This window comes from Tasmannia lanceolata, unplaced genomic scaffold, assembly GCF_043159265.1.
Source record: "Tasmannia lanceolata isolate RefF3 unplaced genomic scaffold, GAP_Taslan_0.1 ptg000018l, whole genome shotgun sequence".
NCBI classification, from domain to species: domain Eukaryota; kingdom Viridiplantae; phylum Streptophyta; class Magnoliopsida; order Canellales; family Winteraceae; genus Tasmannia; species Tasmannia lanceolata.
In genome coordinates, this window is record NW_027518695.1 from 9,652,939 (window position 1) to 9,670,577 (window position 17,639).

At 38.7% G+C, this 17,639-nt stretch overlaps 1 protein-coding gene across 1 annotated transcript; it reads right to left on the reverse strand.

Annotated features, from left to right (window-relative positions):
- Positions 1 to 15,582: 15,582 nt before the first annotated feature.
- On the reverse strand, positions 15,583 to 17,584 carry LOC143850035 (zinc finger BED domain-containing protein RICESLEEPER 1-like). Its single transcript, XM_077359362.1, has 2 exons — positions 15,721 to 17,584; positions 15,583 to 15,611 (listed from the first exon to the last, which is right to left on the reverse strand). The coding sequence occupies exons 1-2, from the start codon at positions 17,582 to 17,584 to the stop codon at positions 15,583 to 15,585; spliced, it is 1,893 nt and encodes a 630-aa protein (XP_077215477.1).
- Positions 17,585 to 17,639: the final 55 nt, after the last annotated feature.

The following is a 17,639-nucleotide window of genomic DNA, read 5'->3' on the forward strand; positions in this document are numbered from 1 at the left end:
AATGACATCTTTGAAGATAACATCATACTGAGTGTAGAGCCACGTTTCAATGCATGCCAATAATTTTGCATGATATTGTTTGGTTGTCATATTTATTAGCGCCACGTCTTTCGCTCGTATTAGCACACGTCTATGTAACGGCAATTTCGAGGCCATTTTTTCCTTTAAAACAAGACCCCTTACCCTACCTCTACCCAAGCGTTTTCTACTATATTTGGATAGCTGCCATGGCAAGGCCCAGAACCAAGCCTTTTTTGGTACCTTGGTCATTTGCCATCAAAACCATGGAAGTTGAGAAGCTATGGGAAGACCCTTTCATAAGAGGTTCTTGTAATGATCAGGCTCAAGAGATGGTCCTTACCAATCAATACTATGGAACAGGTAATATAGGAAAAGCAACGATGGGGATGTTGCAAGCAAGCTCGATTTCAGAAGATATTTTCAATCGCCTGCTTGCCACAGTTGGGAGCTCCTCGATTTGGGGGGTAATCACAAAAACTCCATCCATAATCTGTCTATGTGTACATATCCATGTCTTTGTGTACGCATTCACATGTGTGCATGTATGCATAAGTTCAAAAAAATTCTAAAAGTATTGATTAGCATGCTTTAGACATTGAACTTGTTTTCCTTCAAAATGCCCTTCGACTAAAGTGAGATGTTTTTTGTCCAAAGATTTTGTTGTATTCCTAACATTTTTAATTACTTTCTTTTAAAAAATTGTGTAGACTATATGTGCCACATGTTCGGGAGAAGAGAAAAATAAGCGGCAAGTATTGCTGTGACATTTATTATTTCTTTTGATTTTTTACTAATAACCAATTTGAGCCGGGTAGACTGTTTCGCCTTCTTCATGAAAATTTTCTAAAGAATTCATTAGCCGACCCCAACTAGTTTGGGAAAAAGGCTTAGTCGAGTTGAACCAAAATTTACCTATTTTAGTGGTTAATTTTCAAATGAATCTAATTTTGATATGAATCTCAACCTTGAAACTCTTGCACAAATATGTCCATACAATAACAAAGATTTAATATAAATATCTTATATTATTTCTAAAAAAGAAATGACTTTTCACACTGGCATAATTTTTGTTTAGGCCTTGTTTGTTTTGGATTTTGAGTAAAAAACTGATTGTTAGCTCAGAAGTAAATGCAATTTTGATTCCAATAATCAGTTTTGGATTCAAAATCAATTAATAGAATCCAAAACAAAGAGACTAAAGGAAATGACCATCACAAGCCCGTCCTATCGCCCTCGATTTTAATGTCAAATGATTCTAGACCTTTGATTCAGCATGATATAAATCCTACAGATGCCTCTAAGCCGTTGTGAGTCTCAATATTTCAAATGTGATATTCATTCGACATCAAATGTGGGCCCACTTTTCATCCAGTAATGGGCTATTAGATCAACGGTCCTTATCATCTAGAATATATACCACATGCGCATTGGATTCAATGCTAGAGATCACCATTGGGTCCCACATGGCACACTTGTGTGCGGTTGGGATTTGATCAATGTGGGACCAATCAACATCAATCTCTAACATATAATTTTTTCGTTTCCATTTTGCAGATTAATGGGGATAATGAATTCTTCTCTCTCTTGGAAAAGAATTAAAGTTGCAGGTGAATAGAGTGACTTAGCCAATGAGAATTGGAATTTTTTCATTTTTTCATGGCAACTTCCAGTCTCAATCCAGTACTTATTCCTGTCTCTTCCATCTCTTGTATTTGGCCTTTGTACACATATCCGAAGCCTCCTTCTCCTAGTTGGTCACAAAAGTTTCTGGTTGCAATTCTAAGCTCCTCATAGGTGAAATCTCTAAGTTTAGAAGAGTCAAGCATTCTTCAAGCTGATGTTGGCAAATCAAGGCCACTCATCTACCCCATTGCTTGTCTGGTGTCCAAAGCTGAATAATCTCTAATGTTAGATAGTGGAATCCCTGGAGTTTGGTTCTGGGTCTGTTGTGACATTTACCAATCCCCATTGATGAAATTGTAACATGCATTTGGTCCAAACCTCAACCTGGAATCGTCAAGATAAATACAGATGCCTCACCAAGCTGCTATTGGAGGAATTCTCTTGGGTGCTTCTCCATTGAAATAAATACACCTTCCTATCTGATGTTGATTTTTTTTTTTTGAGTTTTTTCAGGGAATTTCTGATTTGGGTTTTTATGGTTCTTTGTAAAGTGGGTGAATTTATACTGTAAGGGGGTGAATTTATCACCGCCTCTTTTTTTAAGATGTTTGGTTCAATCTTTTAAGTAGGATGTTTTTATTCAGAAGATTTGTTCTTGAATTCCTATGATATTTTTAACCATTTTCCTTTAAAGAAAATTGTGTACATATGTGTCATGTGTCAAGAGAAAAGAAAAATAATTGGTATAACTTGTCACAATTACTATTCCACTTGATTTTTCACTAAATTAGAAAATACACCTTTATTAGGGTCTAATTTTTAAATGAATGTCTTAAGTTATATCGAAATCTATGACCGTACGAAATGAGACCAGCAATGGTGAAGACATTGTCCCATCATTATGGCACAAGTGGCCGAACTGAAAAAGATGTTCCATATTACAAAAAAAAAAAGGAAAAATACAGATACACCCCCTCAACTTTATGACACATTCAACAAAGACACCTTCTTGCTTTTCACCGTCTATTAAGTAGACCCCCTCACTTTTCATCCTATAGTTCAAAAGTCATCAAAGACACCCCTTGACAATTCATCGTTTCCGTCCACCCCATCACGTTAACAAGCATTATTGAAAAGTCAAGGAGTGTTGTTGATGACTTTGAAACTATAGGGTTGTTGTTGAATGTGTTAGAAAGTTGAGGGGGCGTATCTGTATTTTTCCCCAAAAAAGAACCCAATTTAAATGTATTTTTATTTTTCTAAAGGGCAATGCATGGTCTGCTATAAGATCCTTACAATGATCCAATGTAAAAGTCGTACATAATAAAACCCCAAAGCCATGTTCCTTTTGGCTTATGTAATTGATTTTGAGTCCAAAACTGATTATTAGACTCCAAATTAAACTCAATTTAATTTGGAAGTAGGAAGTGGTGAAGAGAGACTCAGATAAATCTCATTTTCGTTGCTCAGCATCAGAAACTCGATCGATCAACCTAATTTCACAGGAAAAAAACCCTTTGTTTCCTTTCCATGCCAAAGATGAAAAATGAAGGCACCCTTAGGCCTTGTTTGGATTGCAGTAATTCTCTGGAAATGTTAGAAAGGAAAAAATATTTCTAAAATCTCTTATATTTTCAGACACTAAAAAAAGATAACTTGAACCAACCTTATTCAATTTTTATTTAGAGGTGTAAACCTTCTTTGGTGTCTAGAAAGAAAGAGAAAATTGAAACTAACAAGAGAAAGAGAAGAAGTTGCTCTGCAAAAGCAAGAAACTGTAAAAAAAGAACATTACAAACCGAATTGCAAAATCGTGGAAACCATTGTCCATGTTCACTTTTACTTCTTTTTATACATCAAGTAGTTTATTATACGTGGCAACCACGACCAAGCTGAAATCAAACTCTTCAACCTTAACTAATAGAAGTCTTATATAATACCAACTCATACTCATGAAACCAAACTCAGCACCGACTCATACTCGTAAAACCAACTATGATTCAAATCCATGCGCAACCCCCCAGCGCGGACACCATGCACGAGTCAGTGGTGACTCTAACACTCCCCCTCACTCTCTACTGGTCACGCCAAGTACCTTTCTAAACTTCGCAAACTTATTGTAGCTCTGCCATTCGAAAGCAACAAGGGCCACAAACACATGAACTATCGTAACTTTGGCTACTAGAGTGAACGTCTTGTCGTAATCACGCCTGTACTTCTGCAAGAATTTCCGAGCAATAAGTATCATCTTGAACCTCTCTTCTTGTCGTAATCACGCCTGTACTTCTGCAAGAATTTCCGAGCAATAAGTATCATCTTGAACCTCTCTACCGATCCATTACCATATACACCCAATTACACGAAATAAGTGACACTACAGTAGTTACTTGAACTAAATTCCATGTTTCATTCTGCTTCAAAGCTAGAATCTCCGAATGTCTTCTTTATTCTTGCATTGATTCATTCCCATGGCTGTATCTGTATATTTTTGTAAATTTCTATCGCAGAATCTGGTCTTGATTGCCATTTCTTTTTAAATCCCAAGAGAAGATCATTTTACAATGGACGGCAGAGTCTCCATCTACCCGGTGTCATTTGTAATACAGAGGAGGCGTATTTTTAGAAGAGCTGCAAGCAAGAAAAAAATGTGATAAAGCCATCCCTTTTTATTAGATGGAGGGCTGGGTTGAATCCATGGCATTGACTATGGGCAGGAATCTATTCACTAATGGCGCGACCATAATAATTAAGAAAAAAGAGCTAATTGATAACCCTTTGTCATAAAGAAAATCTCAAATTGTGTGTGATTAGTAGTCACTTTTTACTTACAGTTAAGTTGAGATTAAGAAACCCTAGTTTGTGTTTATATAAACATATCTAGAGTTTCACTTTTGCAATAAGTGAGAAAACACTAACCTCTTCCTCATCTCTTTTCTAAGCTCCTACGTGCATAGCTTTGATCTTGACCGTCCATTTTCATCTATCCTGAGATCTAATAGGTGTAATATCCATTTTCTTTGCACAAATCCTGCCCAATTACATTTCAGATCCTTTGGATCAATCGGGCCATCGATGTCCACTGACACCCCTACTGGAAATGACATCCTAGAAGAGAATCTCATACCGAGTATATCGCCACGTTCAATGGATGCCAAAAGTTTTGCAAGATATTGTTTGGTTTTCATATTTATTATTGCCACGTCTTTCACTCGTATTAGTAAATGTCTCGTCAATGCATTGGCAATTTCGAGGTCCCTTTTCCTATAAAACAAGGCCCTATACCCTACCTCTACCTAAGCGTTTTCTACTATCTTTGGATAGCTACCATGGCAGGCCGCCCAAAAACAAGCCTCTCTTGGTACCTTGGTCCTTCGCCATTAAAATCATGGAAGTTGAGAAGCTATGGGAAGACCCTTTCATAAGAGGTTCTTTTAATGATTTGACTCGAGAGGTAGTCCTTACAAAGGTTTTAAATTTCGACCGAAATCCGAAATTTTGGGTTTCGGTCGAGAGCGAAACCGAAATGGCGTAAAGTCGAAACATTACAAAATTTCGATAGAAATTTCGTTTTCCCTGAAATTTCGGTCGAAATTACCGAAATTTCAATTCGTCGAAATTTGGAACGTTACAAAATATTACGTCATCTGATTTCGATGGATTTTGTCTGAAATTTCGGTTTCGGTGAGGACCGAAACACATCCCGAAACCGAAATTTAAAACCTTTGTCCTTACCAATCAACGCTACGGAATAGGTGATATAGGAAAAGCAAAGATGGGGATGTTGCAAGCAAGCCTGATTTCAAAAGTATTTTTCAATCATCTGATTGTCACAGTTGGGAGCTGATCAATTTGGGGGTAATCACAAAAACTTCATCCATGATTTGGGTACGCACACATATCTGTGTCTTTGTCTGTGTTCGCATTAACATATGTGTGCATGTACACCTAAGTTCAAAAAGGGATTTATTTGTAAGTCTATAATTTATAAAATCATAGCCATTCTAAAGCATGATTTAGCCATAAAAGTACTTATTTTTGCTGGCGTGCTTTACTGTTAAGATATATCATATCAGATATGTAAGATCTGAAAGTCGATCATCTTGGAGGTAGATTGGCAAGTGGGTTAGGAGAGTTAAACTATCTAGATTAGGCAATTTAGATTAGGATAATCAATATCTCTTTATCTATTTTTTGTGCTTATCTGTAAGTGCTTTATTTAAGCACCCATTATTGTTAATGGAAAACATGTCATATTACTGAAAATCACAAATTTTATCATGGTATTGTGATGTGTGAAGGAAAGCCATTGCCACTGTACTTGAAGAGTTGAAGGATAATCAGGAGGCTTCATCGTCACTGCCAAGAAGGTTTTCATTTTGAAGTTCTTGACTGAAATTCTTTCGGCATATGCTTCATCGCCAGCTTGCTTTGTTGTTCTGAATAAGGGGAGCGATCTAACCGCGGTGGTCATTAGATCCTTGGTTTTGCAATTTTCTTTGTAAATTTTCATCAAGATTTACTTCTTCCCATAAGTTTCTATGAACAAGGTGTTTCTATATTCCTGATGTACAGTTTACAGACCTGGACAAGTGGAGGTGAGTGTCCGATTCTCATGTTTTCTGTATTCTTTAATTGATTCACTCCCTTGGACAGATCTGTATATTTTTTGTAAATTTCTATTATAGACTCTGTCAGTAAGGTCATGAAATATTGACTTTCTTTCTCTCTCTCATTTTATACATAATGAAATTACATGACCAACTGCGCTCTCCAAGCGTGCTTGTTCTCCCCTTCTTCCTTACTCCTTAATTACCATGGCAAGTCTTTGTGAAATAACTCCGATCATAAGAAAAAGAAGGCGTTAAGAGACCCTCTACTTGATACACCTGTGGACCCCGATCCCGAGGACGGCTGGGCGAGGGACACGAGATCCCGCGCCGATCCTCTAAGATCTCCACAATGTGAAGGAGTGCTCTACCAAGGAACTCTCGAAATGGTGCCACTCACAGCATGTGTGGCGATATAAATGAGATACCTCTCGATTCAAGGACTAGCCCGGAACCAAGATGTACCTATAACAAAGAAGAGTCGCCATCCAGGGAAGTAGGCCCTGGATCCCATGAAATACTCTGTTTGCAACGGATAACCAGAGATACAAAAGTCCGTGCCTGATGACGAATGGGGAAGGTGTTAAGCGCCCCCAATTCGCCCAAGTGCAAGCACCTGGTCTCTTATGTCATTTTTAATTAATTTTGAAGAGTTTTGGGCTAAAATCATGTGAAATGGGAACGAGTATCCCCGAAGAGACGTCTATCTAAGCATGCATGACCCGGGGATGGGCAAAAGAAAATAGACATCCAAATCCTAACTCACCGCATCTACTCCTAACCCATCACATCTAGGAAAGCAGTAACATCCGCATGCACAGCTACAGCTAAGCAAGCAATATCAGATATGGTAAGCAGAAAAGCAGTAAACATCTACAGCTAAGCATATGATCATGATAAATAAGCAAATAAATGTCACAGCTAAGCATGTAAATAAGCATGTGAAACTAAACGCACAAGGAATAAGCAAGCTGAAAGTAAATACACAAGGAATCAAAGACAAACACACGATAAGCTAAAAGATGCGACGAAATAAAGGAATCAGAAAATAGACGGTATGCGCAGGCCCCAAAATGCCAGGGAAAATAAAAGGGAGCGTAGGATAAGCTCAGGGAGCGATTCTAATTAATCAAGCTCAGCGATCCTGATCCGCTGAAGATCGGATAAGTCTCACGATCATCATAGCCTACCGTTGGGCTCAGCGAGGACAATCCCTGTAAAGGGGCCACGCTACGTCATCGCCCATCCCAAAAACCCGATAAAACGTCGGAAAACCGATAAAACCGGCAAACCACGATGAAAATCGGAAATGAAATGAAAAGAAGGCTCCGAGTGACCTGGCAATCACCATCCTTGCCCATTTTGGTTTTTGTATTTTCGGGAAAAGCTTGAAATATATTTTTGGATGCTGAAATGATTTTTTGAAGGGTTTAAATGATTTTATTGAAAGGTTTGACTGAACTTGGGATGACGATCCCAAGCTGCCTACGTACCCTGTAGAAAGGGATCAAGCCAACGTAGTTCGAAACAGCTTTTCGAAAAACGCTTTGAGTGTTTTTTTTTTTTTTTTTATGTTATTTGATTTTTGTTATTTGATTTTTATGTATTTTTGTCCCTTTTGATCGAAAGGGGGTTTTTGGCTCAAGAGGTTGCCGTCCGTCATAGCCTAAACCCGACGATGTACTCCCAAAATCGATGGGATCTCGAAATGCAAAGAGAATCCCGAGGAATGTATGAAGAGAAGACCCGAAACTGAGGAAAGGAAAGAAACCCCTAACCCGGTAAGAAGCAATGATCCTGAAGAAGGTGGAATACCTAAACCCTCTAGAAAATCCTAGGACAAGAAAGGGGATAAGAAGGGAAAGGGGTTGGCTCAGGAAACATTCTGTCATTGCCTGACCCGAAAGCTAGAAACCAAAGGAACCTCAATCCCCTTAGAGATCTCAAGAAGAGGAAGAAGGAAAGATGGAAATGGGTAATTGCTTACTCAAACTCTACAAACAATCAATTGATTATGAGAGCACCATGTCGGCATGACTTGACAATACCCTCGAGGATTTCAAGATGACCCAATTACTCTTATGACTAACCACACGAGTGCCTTCAATAAATCAAAAAGGGGGGCACCGAAGTTTAGGAAAATTATCTTGGAAATTACATCCATGATGGGCCCCCTTTGGTAGCCCTCGGTTTCCTATTCAGTTAAGAGAGTTTAATTCCCAAGATCCCAAACCCATTGCATGAAAGGGCCTACCATTTTATCATCCATGATCTTCACAGCCCCAAAAGAAATTACAGCCACATAATAAGAAAAAGAACAACATAATTTTGTGCAGTTGCTAAAATAGGATAGCGACAATATCAATAATTGGAAACCAACTTTGGCATTATCGCATTTTAATAACGGCGCTACCGGCTTCGTCATACATTAATTCAATCGAAATTGATTATGCCCGTAACATTCCATGCATGTAATGTAATTGTTACATGTAGGGGATGAGAGCCACAGCAGTACCATTGTTAGGAGATAATAGTGCAAATACTGGTTGCCCAGGGAATGATATTACCCCAATCCTATTCAACCCATGGCACAAACGCACATTGTCCTTTGCCCATTATAAGAGTCGAATGCTGCAAACAGTGCATACAAATCCTCTATGAGAATGGGGGGAACAGATTTATTACTCTGATTGATTCTTTGTACTACACCCAGCTCAAACCATTGGACTAACAATCATCAAAACTATTTCAATTCTCGAAATCCATAAGAAAACAATTAAAAAAAATCAAAACAGGCTGATCCTGTACAATGATCAAAACATAATATTGCTAAGATTAGCTACTAAAAGTACCCTGATTTGATCATTGCCTCAATCCCATTCAGATTCTTATTGTCATGAAGGAAGAAAAGCAGATAAGAATGAGAAGCCATCACAATTTTCACACAATTTTCTGAAAATCAGCTTGACACAGGGAATACGAATTACTACTTAATGAGCTAGCATTCACAGATCATGAAGGTCAAAACCACGATTGAAGCCAATTCGAATCATGGAAAGGACATCGAAGAAAATATGAAGATATGTAATACTAAAAACATGACCACCATGGGAAAAAAAAAGTTTAACTGGAATTACCTGGGCTGAAGGAATCCCCTTTAAAATCCAGTTGGAATGCCTTCCTCTCTGCTTTTACATCAAAACCCAAGTGGAACTTTCCACAGCTGTATGAGACGAGGTAAAAGGGAAGGATGAATCGGAAATAGGATTCCAATAGGGTCTGAAATTTAGAAAGGGAGGGAGTTGGTGGCCGCTAGGACGGTGGCGGTGGTGGAAATGGCGATGGTGGAGGTGGAATTGGAGAGGGTTTCGACAGCGAGTGGGGTGGGTGATGATAGGATTTGGGTTGTTGGTGGATGACGGTGGTGGTGGAGATGATGGCTGGAGAAGGGTGGAAGAGGAAGAGGGTTTGGGTTCGGTAATGGAGTACGGTGGCTGAGGGAAGAGGGTTTGGGGGTAGAAGAAGGGGTTGATCAGAGATGGTGAGCGGAGGTGGAAATAGGGGGTGAGGGTGAAGATTGGCCGGCCGGATTCCGGGTGGAGACGACAGGGAGGTTGGGGAAGATGATTGACCTTCCTCTCTCTCTCTCTCTCTCTCTCTCTCTCTCTCTCTCTCTCTCTCTTCGTTGCTCTGTTTTTTTCTTTTAAAAAAAAAATAAATGAAGAAGAAGTTGGAGGTGGGGTGGAGGAGATGGTGGTTGCTGTTGGTGGAGGTATGGTTGGTGGTGGTGGATGATGGCCGAGGGAGGGGTCGGCTGGAGGAGTAGTGGCCGGAGATGGGTTTGTAAAGGGTTTGAGGCCGGATTCCGGCAAGGACGGCCGGAGAAGATGGGCTCTAAGGAGAGGGTTTTGGGGTTAAGGTGATGGTGATGGTGGTGCCGAATGATGGTGGTGGAGAAGTTGAGGATGGAGGTGAAGAGAGGCCGGAGAAGATGGCCGGTGGTAGCTTGGTGAAATAAATGGTGGAAATGGAGGTTGGACAAGGGAAGAAAATGAGGTTATGGTGGCCAGTGGTGGCTGGTGGTCGGAGAAGGGTAGTGGCTGTTGGAGTTGGTGGAGAAGGTTGAAGATGGTGGTGGTATTAGGCAAGGAAGAGGGTTTTGGTTGCCCAGCTCTCTCTCTATTTCTCCCTCTTTCACTCCTCTGCTGCCCCTTTTTTTGGAAAATTGGGCTCCCCCTCCTCCTCTACCTACGAGACTCATATTTTTTTTATAGCAAGGGTTGAAACCCTCTTTCAATCTTAGCCATCCATTTCCTTTTTTGATGAATTGGATCATCCCCACCCTTGATTCCTTATCCCTCTTGCCCTAATTCTATCTTAGAAACCCTAAAACCTAGAGTGCCTAGCTGATCCAAACCCTACACCTAATCTCTTTAATCTAATGGCCTATGTTTGTGGCTTGTAGAGAAAGAAATGCAAGCTTCCAAAAATGCCCTCCTGAGAGGAGGATTTTACACTTTTATCAACATCCCTATTACCCCCTTTTTCTTTTTCTTCTTTTGCTTTAATGGGCACCCATGCTCGGCTATCCCACCCCTTTTTTTATAAAGAGCAACATATATTTGCCCTCTCTTTCTTCCATGGACAACCTTTTTTAGCGTACTTTCTACGCTTAAAGGGGGGAAATGATATTGACAAAACCATATTTTGATTTTTGCACAACTCGACTTGTCTTTTCTTCATGATATCCTCTTACAGGGCACCTTGGGAACTGTGATGACCATTGACGAATTTTTTTTGAACACCGAGATGAGAAACAAGATGGGCTAGCGAAAATGCTATTTGGAGCTTAGTGGAACAAATGGGAGAACGCTAATACCAAAACTCACGGGTATTTTGTAACTCTTTCAATTTTTTGCGAAAATGAGATAGAGGATCAGGGCAATTGAACAGAGGATGCCGATGGGGTTCAGAGATCACCCAGGCTTTCAAACGATTTCCAAAATATATGGAAATGGGCATTTTTAGGGTTTTCGGGTTCAATTTTTCGAAAATTTTGAGATTCGGTTCCGGGATCTTGACTCAACTTCGGGATTGGGATTTTATTCGATTTCGATAATTTATTCGATTTTGGGGAAAATGGTCCGGTCAAAATGGGGTGTCTACAACACCTTAAAGCTCATCTGACAAAAAAAGGGTTATTTTGGGGTCCATATACTCGTTATGCTTAGCATTGAATGGACTACGTATTCACCTTATCAATTATCAAATCAATGATGGGTTCCGTATCTAGCACATAAATTGGCATTTCTATTGGTAAATAGGGGTTTCCAAGTCCACGCCCAAGTACTCATCACTTCTTGGGACGTCGTAATTGCTATCTTTTTAGGATCAGATTTTGATCTCCAGTTCTTTTTTAATCCCAAGGCAACATCATTTTACAATGGACGGCAGAGTCTCCATCTACCTGATATCATTCTTAATACAGAAATTGGGCTTTTCTCTTTCATTTTGCATCTAAGGAGCTAGCTACAACTAGAATTGCTTTAGCTTGCATGATGATGGAAGCATGGTTTACATATCCTGAAAAAGTTCTATAAGAAGATTGTTGATCAACAAAAGCTCTTTTCTAATTATTTGCAAATTTTCTTATAAGGATCTCCTTTTTTCCCAATAATTTGTGAATATTTGAAAATAATGTTAGAATTGTTATGTGACCTTTTTATAAGATTCTTAGAGTTTTTCTTATTATTATTTGGTCAAAACTCAAAAGAATACTTGCCTCACTGAAAAGCAGATAATTTTTTTTATACTGAAAGGGGGTGACTCGAGGAAGAAAAGAGGACAAATATATCATTTCCCTATTATTATTATCTTCTATTGTTATTGTTCCTCTCTTTGGTGAATCAACTAGACAGTTCAAAGTTCTAACTTATGAGAAAGAGAGAGCCAACCTAGGTTTCCTTCCTTCGAAGGAAGAAAATAATTTTGATTAGAAATTTTATATGATGAAAATACCTGTCATAAATACTCTTTCATTTACAATATGAACAGTATTTTCATACATTAAAAGCAGCCAATTGGATCTAGGACGTTCCAATGAATTTTGTGGATATGTCCAAGTATGATTCCACACGATTTTGGACCTTAGGATATGGATCCAAACCATAGAGTTTCTAAGAAAAAGGGGTATGTGCCTGGTGGACCATTGTTCGCTTTGTTTGGAAGATGGAGAATCGATTGATCACCTTTTTATCCATTGCAAGGTAACGAGGGAGGTGTGGGGTTTCATTCTGAAAAAGTTTGGTATTTTATGGGTCTTTCCAAAGTCTCTAGCAGATCTATTCTCGAGTTGGGATTTCGTGCCCTGGAAAAATAAAGGAAAGGTGCTGTGGAGATTATGTTTAATTGCCTTGTGGTTGGTCATATGGAAGGAAAGGGAGTAGATAAGCCATCGTCCTGGCTGTTTAACAAAATTATCGACTTGGTTATTTTTTGGGTGAAGAGCATCCCTCTGTTCAAATTTGTATCAGCATTCGATCTGTGGGAGGGGTGGAGCATTGTGTGCGCTGAAGATTTGAGGCGAGAGAAGAGAAGTCAAAAATGGGAAGCTCCTCCTGAAGGTTTCAGTAAATTAAATTTTGATGGGTCCTGCTTGGGTAATCTGGGACCAGCTGGGGTTGGAGGACTATGTCGGGATTATCAAGGGGAGGTTTCGTGGGCTTTTGCAGGTCCCATTGGAAGGTGTGACTCATCTGAAGCTGAAGTTCGGGCGGCATATCAGGGAATAAAGCACCTGAGTGCTGAAGCTTATGACAGGGTGATTATGGAAGGGTACTCTTCAAATGTTATTAGTTGGTTATCGGGGAAAGTGGTTCCCCCGTGGAGATTCCGTAGTTACTTTGAGGAAATTTTTGATCTCATTTCAGGGGCGTCTATGGTTTTTAAGCATGTTCGTCGGGAAGCAAATGGCGAGGCGGATTCTCTCGCTCGATCTGGAGTACACAAAGAGGGGTTTGAGTGGTTTGATTTCCTTCCCCCGTGAGAAGTTTTGGCTCTGTTTTCCATTGCATTTTTGTTGTCCCTTGCTGTTTTTTCCCTTTTGTAATTCTGGTGACCTTCTTGGTTTCCTTCTTCAATATATATTGCCATTTCAAAAAAAAAAAGGAGAAAAGATAACCCTATGTATAATGTTTACCTAAATGATAATACTCACTTTGTAAAGTGGTAACAAACTCAAGACTGGGAATTGATAACTCTAATTTTCAAAGAGATGGATGACCAATGTGATAGTGACATGCATTGTTGCGTAGGTCTGATAATTAAGTACATACCAAACTTCTCATGTAATTCATATAAATATTTATTCAAAATACATGCATACCATTCCACATGCAATTCATATAATTCGAATTATGTAACACGTGCTGATCTAGTATGCCACTATTACACTCACAATTTTGGTTTATGCATTTGGTCGTTTTGGTTTCGGTTTGGGTGCGGATAGAAACAAAAACATTTCGGTCGTTTCATGTCAGTTTTGGCGGAAATTTAAAACCATGGCTGATGCACACCCATCCTTCACTACTCGTTTGCATCATTCACTGGTATTCTTTATTCTAGCTTGGCGTTGATTGGCTTGGTAAAGGTTGTGGTATCACTGTATAAAAGTTGATGAAAACCCCTATTTAATAAAGTGATGATTGTAACGCTACGCTAAAATTGATGAAAACATGCTTGAATTGCTACATTGGATTTTTTTGATAAAGGTGAATTTCCTTTAGCCACACCCATGTTTAAATTGCTACATTGTTTTTTGGGGCACACCCATCTCTAAGGCACTTTCGTTTTAATTTATAAGTTAGTTTCTTTTTTCCCCAATCTTTAAATTGCTACGTTGTGTTTGGCACACCCATCCCTAAGGCACTTTCGTTTCAATTTATAAATTAGTTTTTTTTTTCTTGCTATGCGTGATGTCCCTTAGTTTTCCTATTCCTCACACTTATATGGTTTATTAATGCAAACATTGATGATTTTTAGGTATGGACCCTTTTGGATCTCCACTACGTTGGTCTTCATGCTTCTTGCCCTCGGAAACTGTGCCACATACCTTATGACCAAACGGAACAACCAGAAAACGGAGTGGAGCTTTGATGTCAACTATGTAAAGTTGGCAGCATGCATTGTTTATGGTTATCTACTTGTGGTACCAGCTGCATTTTACTTCCTGCTTCAGTATTTTGGATCAAATACAAGCTTGATACGCCTTTGGTGTATGTGGGGTTACTCTCTCTTCATAGTAGCACTCAGCTCTGTAAGTATTAGGGGTGGACATGGTTCGGTTCGGTTCGGTTCTGGGATAAACCCAGAACCGAACCACCAACGGTCGGTTCCCAGGTTCTGGAACCAGAACCGAACCAGGTGAACCTGGAACCGAACCGAACCAGAACCGAATTTAATCGGTTCGGTTCGGTTCGGTTCTGGTTCTGCAACAGTAGCAAAAAGAGACCATGTCACTTAGACAATGAAGACTTGTAGTCTTGCTGCGGTTATCATTTGTAATAGTAATACAGTTTAGACATATTGAAAGAGACCATGTCATTGAAAGGTTAAAAAGGTTAAAAGAGACCAACCATGTCAAATGCCACATTTATACAAATACAAACCTATTAGAATTCAAGAGATAAGCCATGTATATCTAAACCACCTTCAGGTTTGATTAATGTACAAACCTGTTAAAGAATAGAAACCAACCATGTAAAAGAGTCAATGACCAACCAAAGGCCACCTTTATACAAATACAAACCTGTTAGAATTCAAGAGACCAACCATACAAATACAAACCTGTGAGAAGTACAACAAAATCCAAACCATCCAATTTCCAAACCACTTAAGACCCAAAAATAAAACAAGATACAACACCACCACCTCTTCTCCACCTAAAAGAATAGTCAAGACTCAAGATATAGTCACAACCCAACATAGCATCTAAAGTCTAAGCATCCCAAGCATCAAACTTCAAACTTCAAAGTTGAAACTTGAAACCACAAAAAGATATAACATGCACATGATCCAAATCGAAAAGAGGGAAAAATAAAAAGAAATTCCATCCAATCCTCCAATGTCCAAGCTCACACTTCTTTGCATCATTTTTTCCTCGGATCCATAGATATTCTGAAAAAAATAACATAAATTTAGTATATTAGTATCTGAATAATAAATTAAATAGTGCAAGATAAACTTTCTGAAGCAATAAAATTATTTAAATTTAGTTATGTTGAAGCCATTTACCATAAAAAACATGAGTGAAGTGGCATTTCGACTTTCAAGGTCAATCCAAAGAAACTTCCGTACTATCAACTGCAAAGGTATAATATAAATCAAATTTTGATGAAAATGAAAATTTTTGTGAGCTTCCTACAATTAATTATAACATAATAATTGAGTTAACATTAAAAAAAAATGTTACCTAATTCAAATTCTTCAAGTTCATCTAGTTGTTCTTCTATTTCAATAGGGAGTGGCGAAGCCCGTAACCAATCCTGTCCACAAATCAAGCACTCCACTAACTTAGGGGTTAGAGAACTGCGAAACTGATCAAGAATACGACCTCCGGTGCTGAAAGCAGACTCTGAGGCAACAGTGGATACGGGAATAGCTAGAACATCTCTTGCTATTTGGGAAAGAATTTTGTATCTAGAACTATTCACTTTCCACCAATTCAATATTTCAAATTTTGGGTCTTGAGTTTCACATCCTTCCTCTAAGTATCTATCCACCTCAGACTTAGAATCCTCACTCTCCTCTTCTTTTAAGAATGCAACAAACTCTGAGTCAACAATCTCCGATTCAACAACCTCCATGTCATTTACATTCTGAACTGTACTAGTAGTGGGCGGTGAGGAAATAGATTTGTAATGCACAAAGAGACGATGTAATGCTCCACCTACTCTATTAGTGAGTGCACTAACCTTATCCGAAGTATAAAGTTTAGAATAACAAAATTTAACATACTTCAATTTAAATCGAGGATCCAACACCACAGCAAGCAATAACATCATGTTTACTTTATCAATGTTTCCCCAATACTTATCAAATTTTTCCTTCATTTTGAAAGCCATATTGCTCAAAAAAACATCTTCACTTTTCAACAACTCATACAACTGACGTTCAATTTTAAAAACTTCATGAAAGTATGAGTTAGATGTAACATGCAAAGATCCAGATAATCGTAGAGTAGCATCGTAGAAAGTTTTCAAAAAATGAGTCAACACTCGAGCATTATCCCAATCTTCAAAAGTAGGAGACCCATCTTTCAACTCTGTCACAAAAAGTACATCTTCATCTTCAAGCCTTTCAAAAGCTTTTCTAAATTTCAATGCAGTTTCCAACATAAGATAAGTAGAGTTCCATCTAGTTGGGACATCTAGGCAAAGAGAACTCTTACATGTGATTCTCTCTTTCTCCACACAAGACTTGAATCTTCCCAATCTAGATGGAGAACTCCTAATGTACCTTACTGCCCCACGAATTCGAGAAATCGATTCGATGACCTCATTTATCCCATCTTTGACAATCAAATTTAATATGTGTGCACAACATCTCATGTGAAAGAACTCACCATCTAAAATGAAACCATTTCTATTAGAAATTTTTTTCTTCAAATATCCAACAGCTGTATCGTTTGAACTTGCATTATCTACTGTAATTGTGCACACATTTTCTATACCCCATTGTATCATGCATGACTCGACAGCTTGTCCTATTGCCTCACCCTTATGACTAGAAATGATACAAAAGTTTATTATTCTCTTATGCAATTTCCAATCATGATCAATGAAATGGGCTGTAAGGCACATATAGGAAAGATTTTGTAAAGAAGTCCATGCATCTGTTGTCAGGGAAACTCTTTGGTTTGTTTTATGCAACAAGTCCTTCATTTTTTTTTTCTCACTGGCATACAATGCCAAACAATCTCTAGCCACTGTTCGACGGCCAACTAACTTAAATCTAGGTTGCATGACACTACAAAAATACCGGAAACCCTCTCGTTCCACAAACCTAAAAGGTAATTCATCAATTATGATCATCCTAGTGAGTGCCTCTCTACACAATTCTTGATCGAATTTCCATGCAACAAGACTACTATCTCCTCCCTCTTGTGACACTGATTGATATGAGGAAAGAAGCTTTTGCCTCTTGTCTTGAAAATTGGGATACTTAGGACAATTTCTAAAATGCTTCCATAATGTACTAGTCCCATAACTACTACTATATGTATAAGCACTTTTGCAATAATTACATATTGCCTTTTCAGGTTTCCCCTCTTCCATATTCAGGACTTTAGTAAAGTGCACCCACACCTCAGATATTAGGGGTGGACATGGT

Coding starts and splice junctions, on each gene's coding strand:
- LOC143850035 (XM_077359362.1), bottom strand. CDS start 17,584: ATGGAAGAGGGGAAACCTGAAAAGGCAATATGTAATTATTGCAAAAGT. Junction 15,612..15,720: donor ACTTGAAGAATTTGAATTAG/GTAACATTTTTT, acceptor ATACCTTTGCAG/TTGATAGTACGGAAGTTTCT.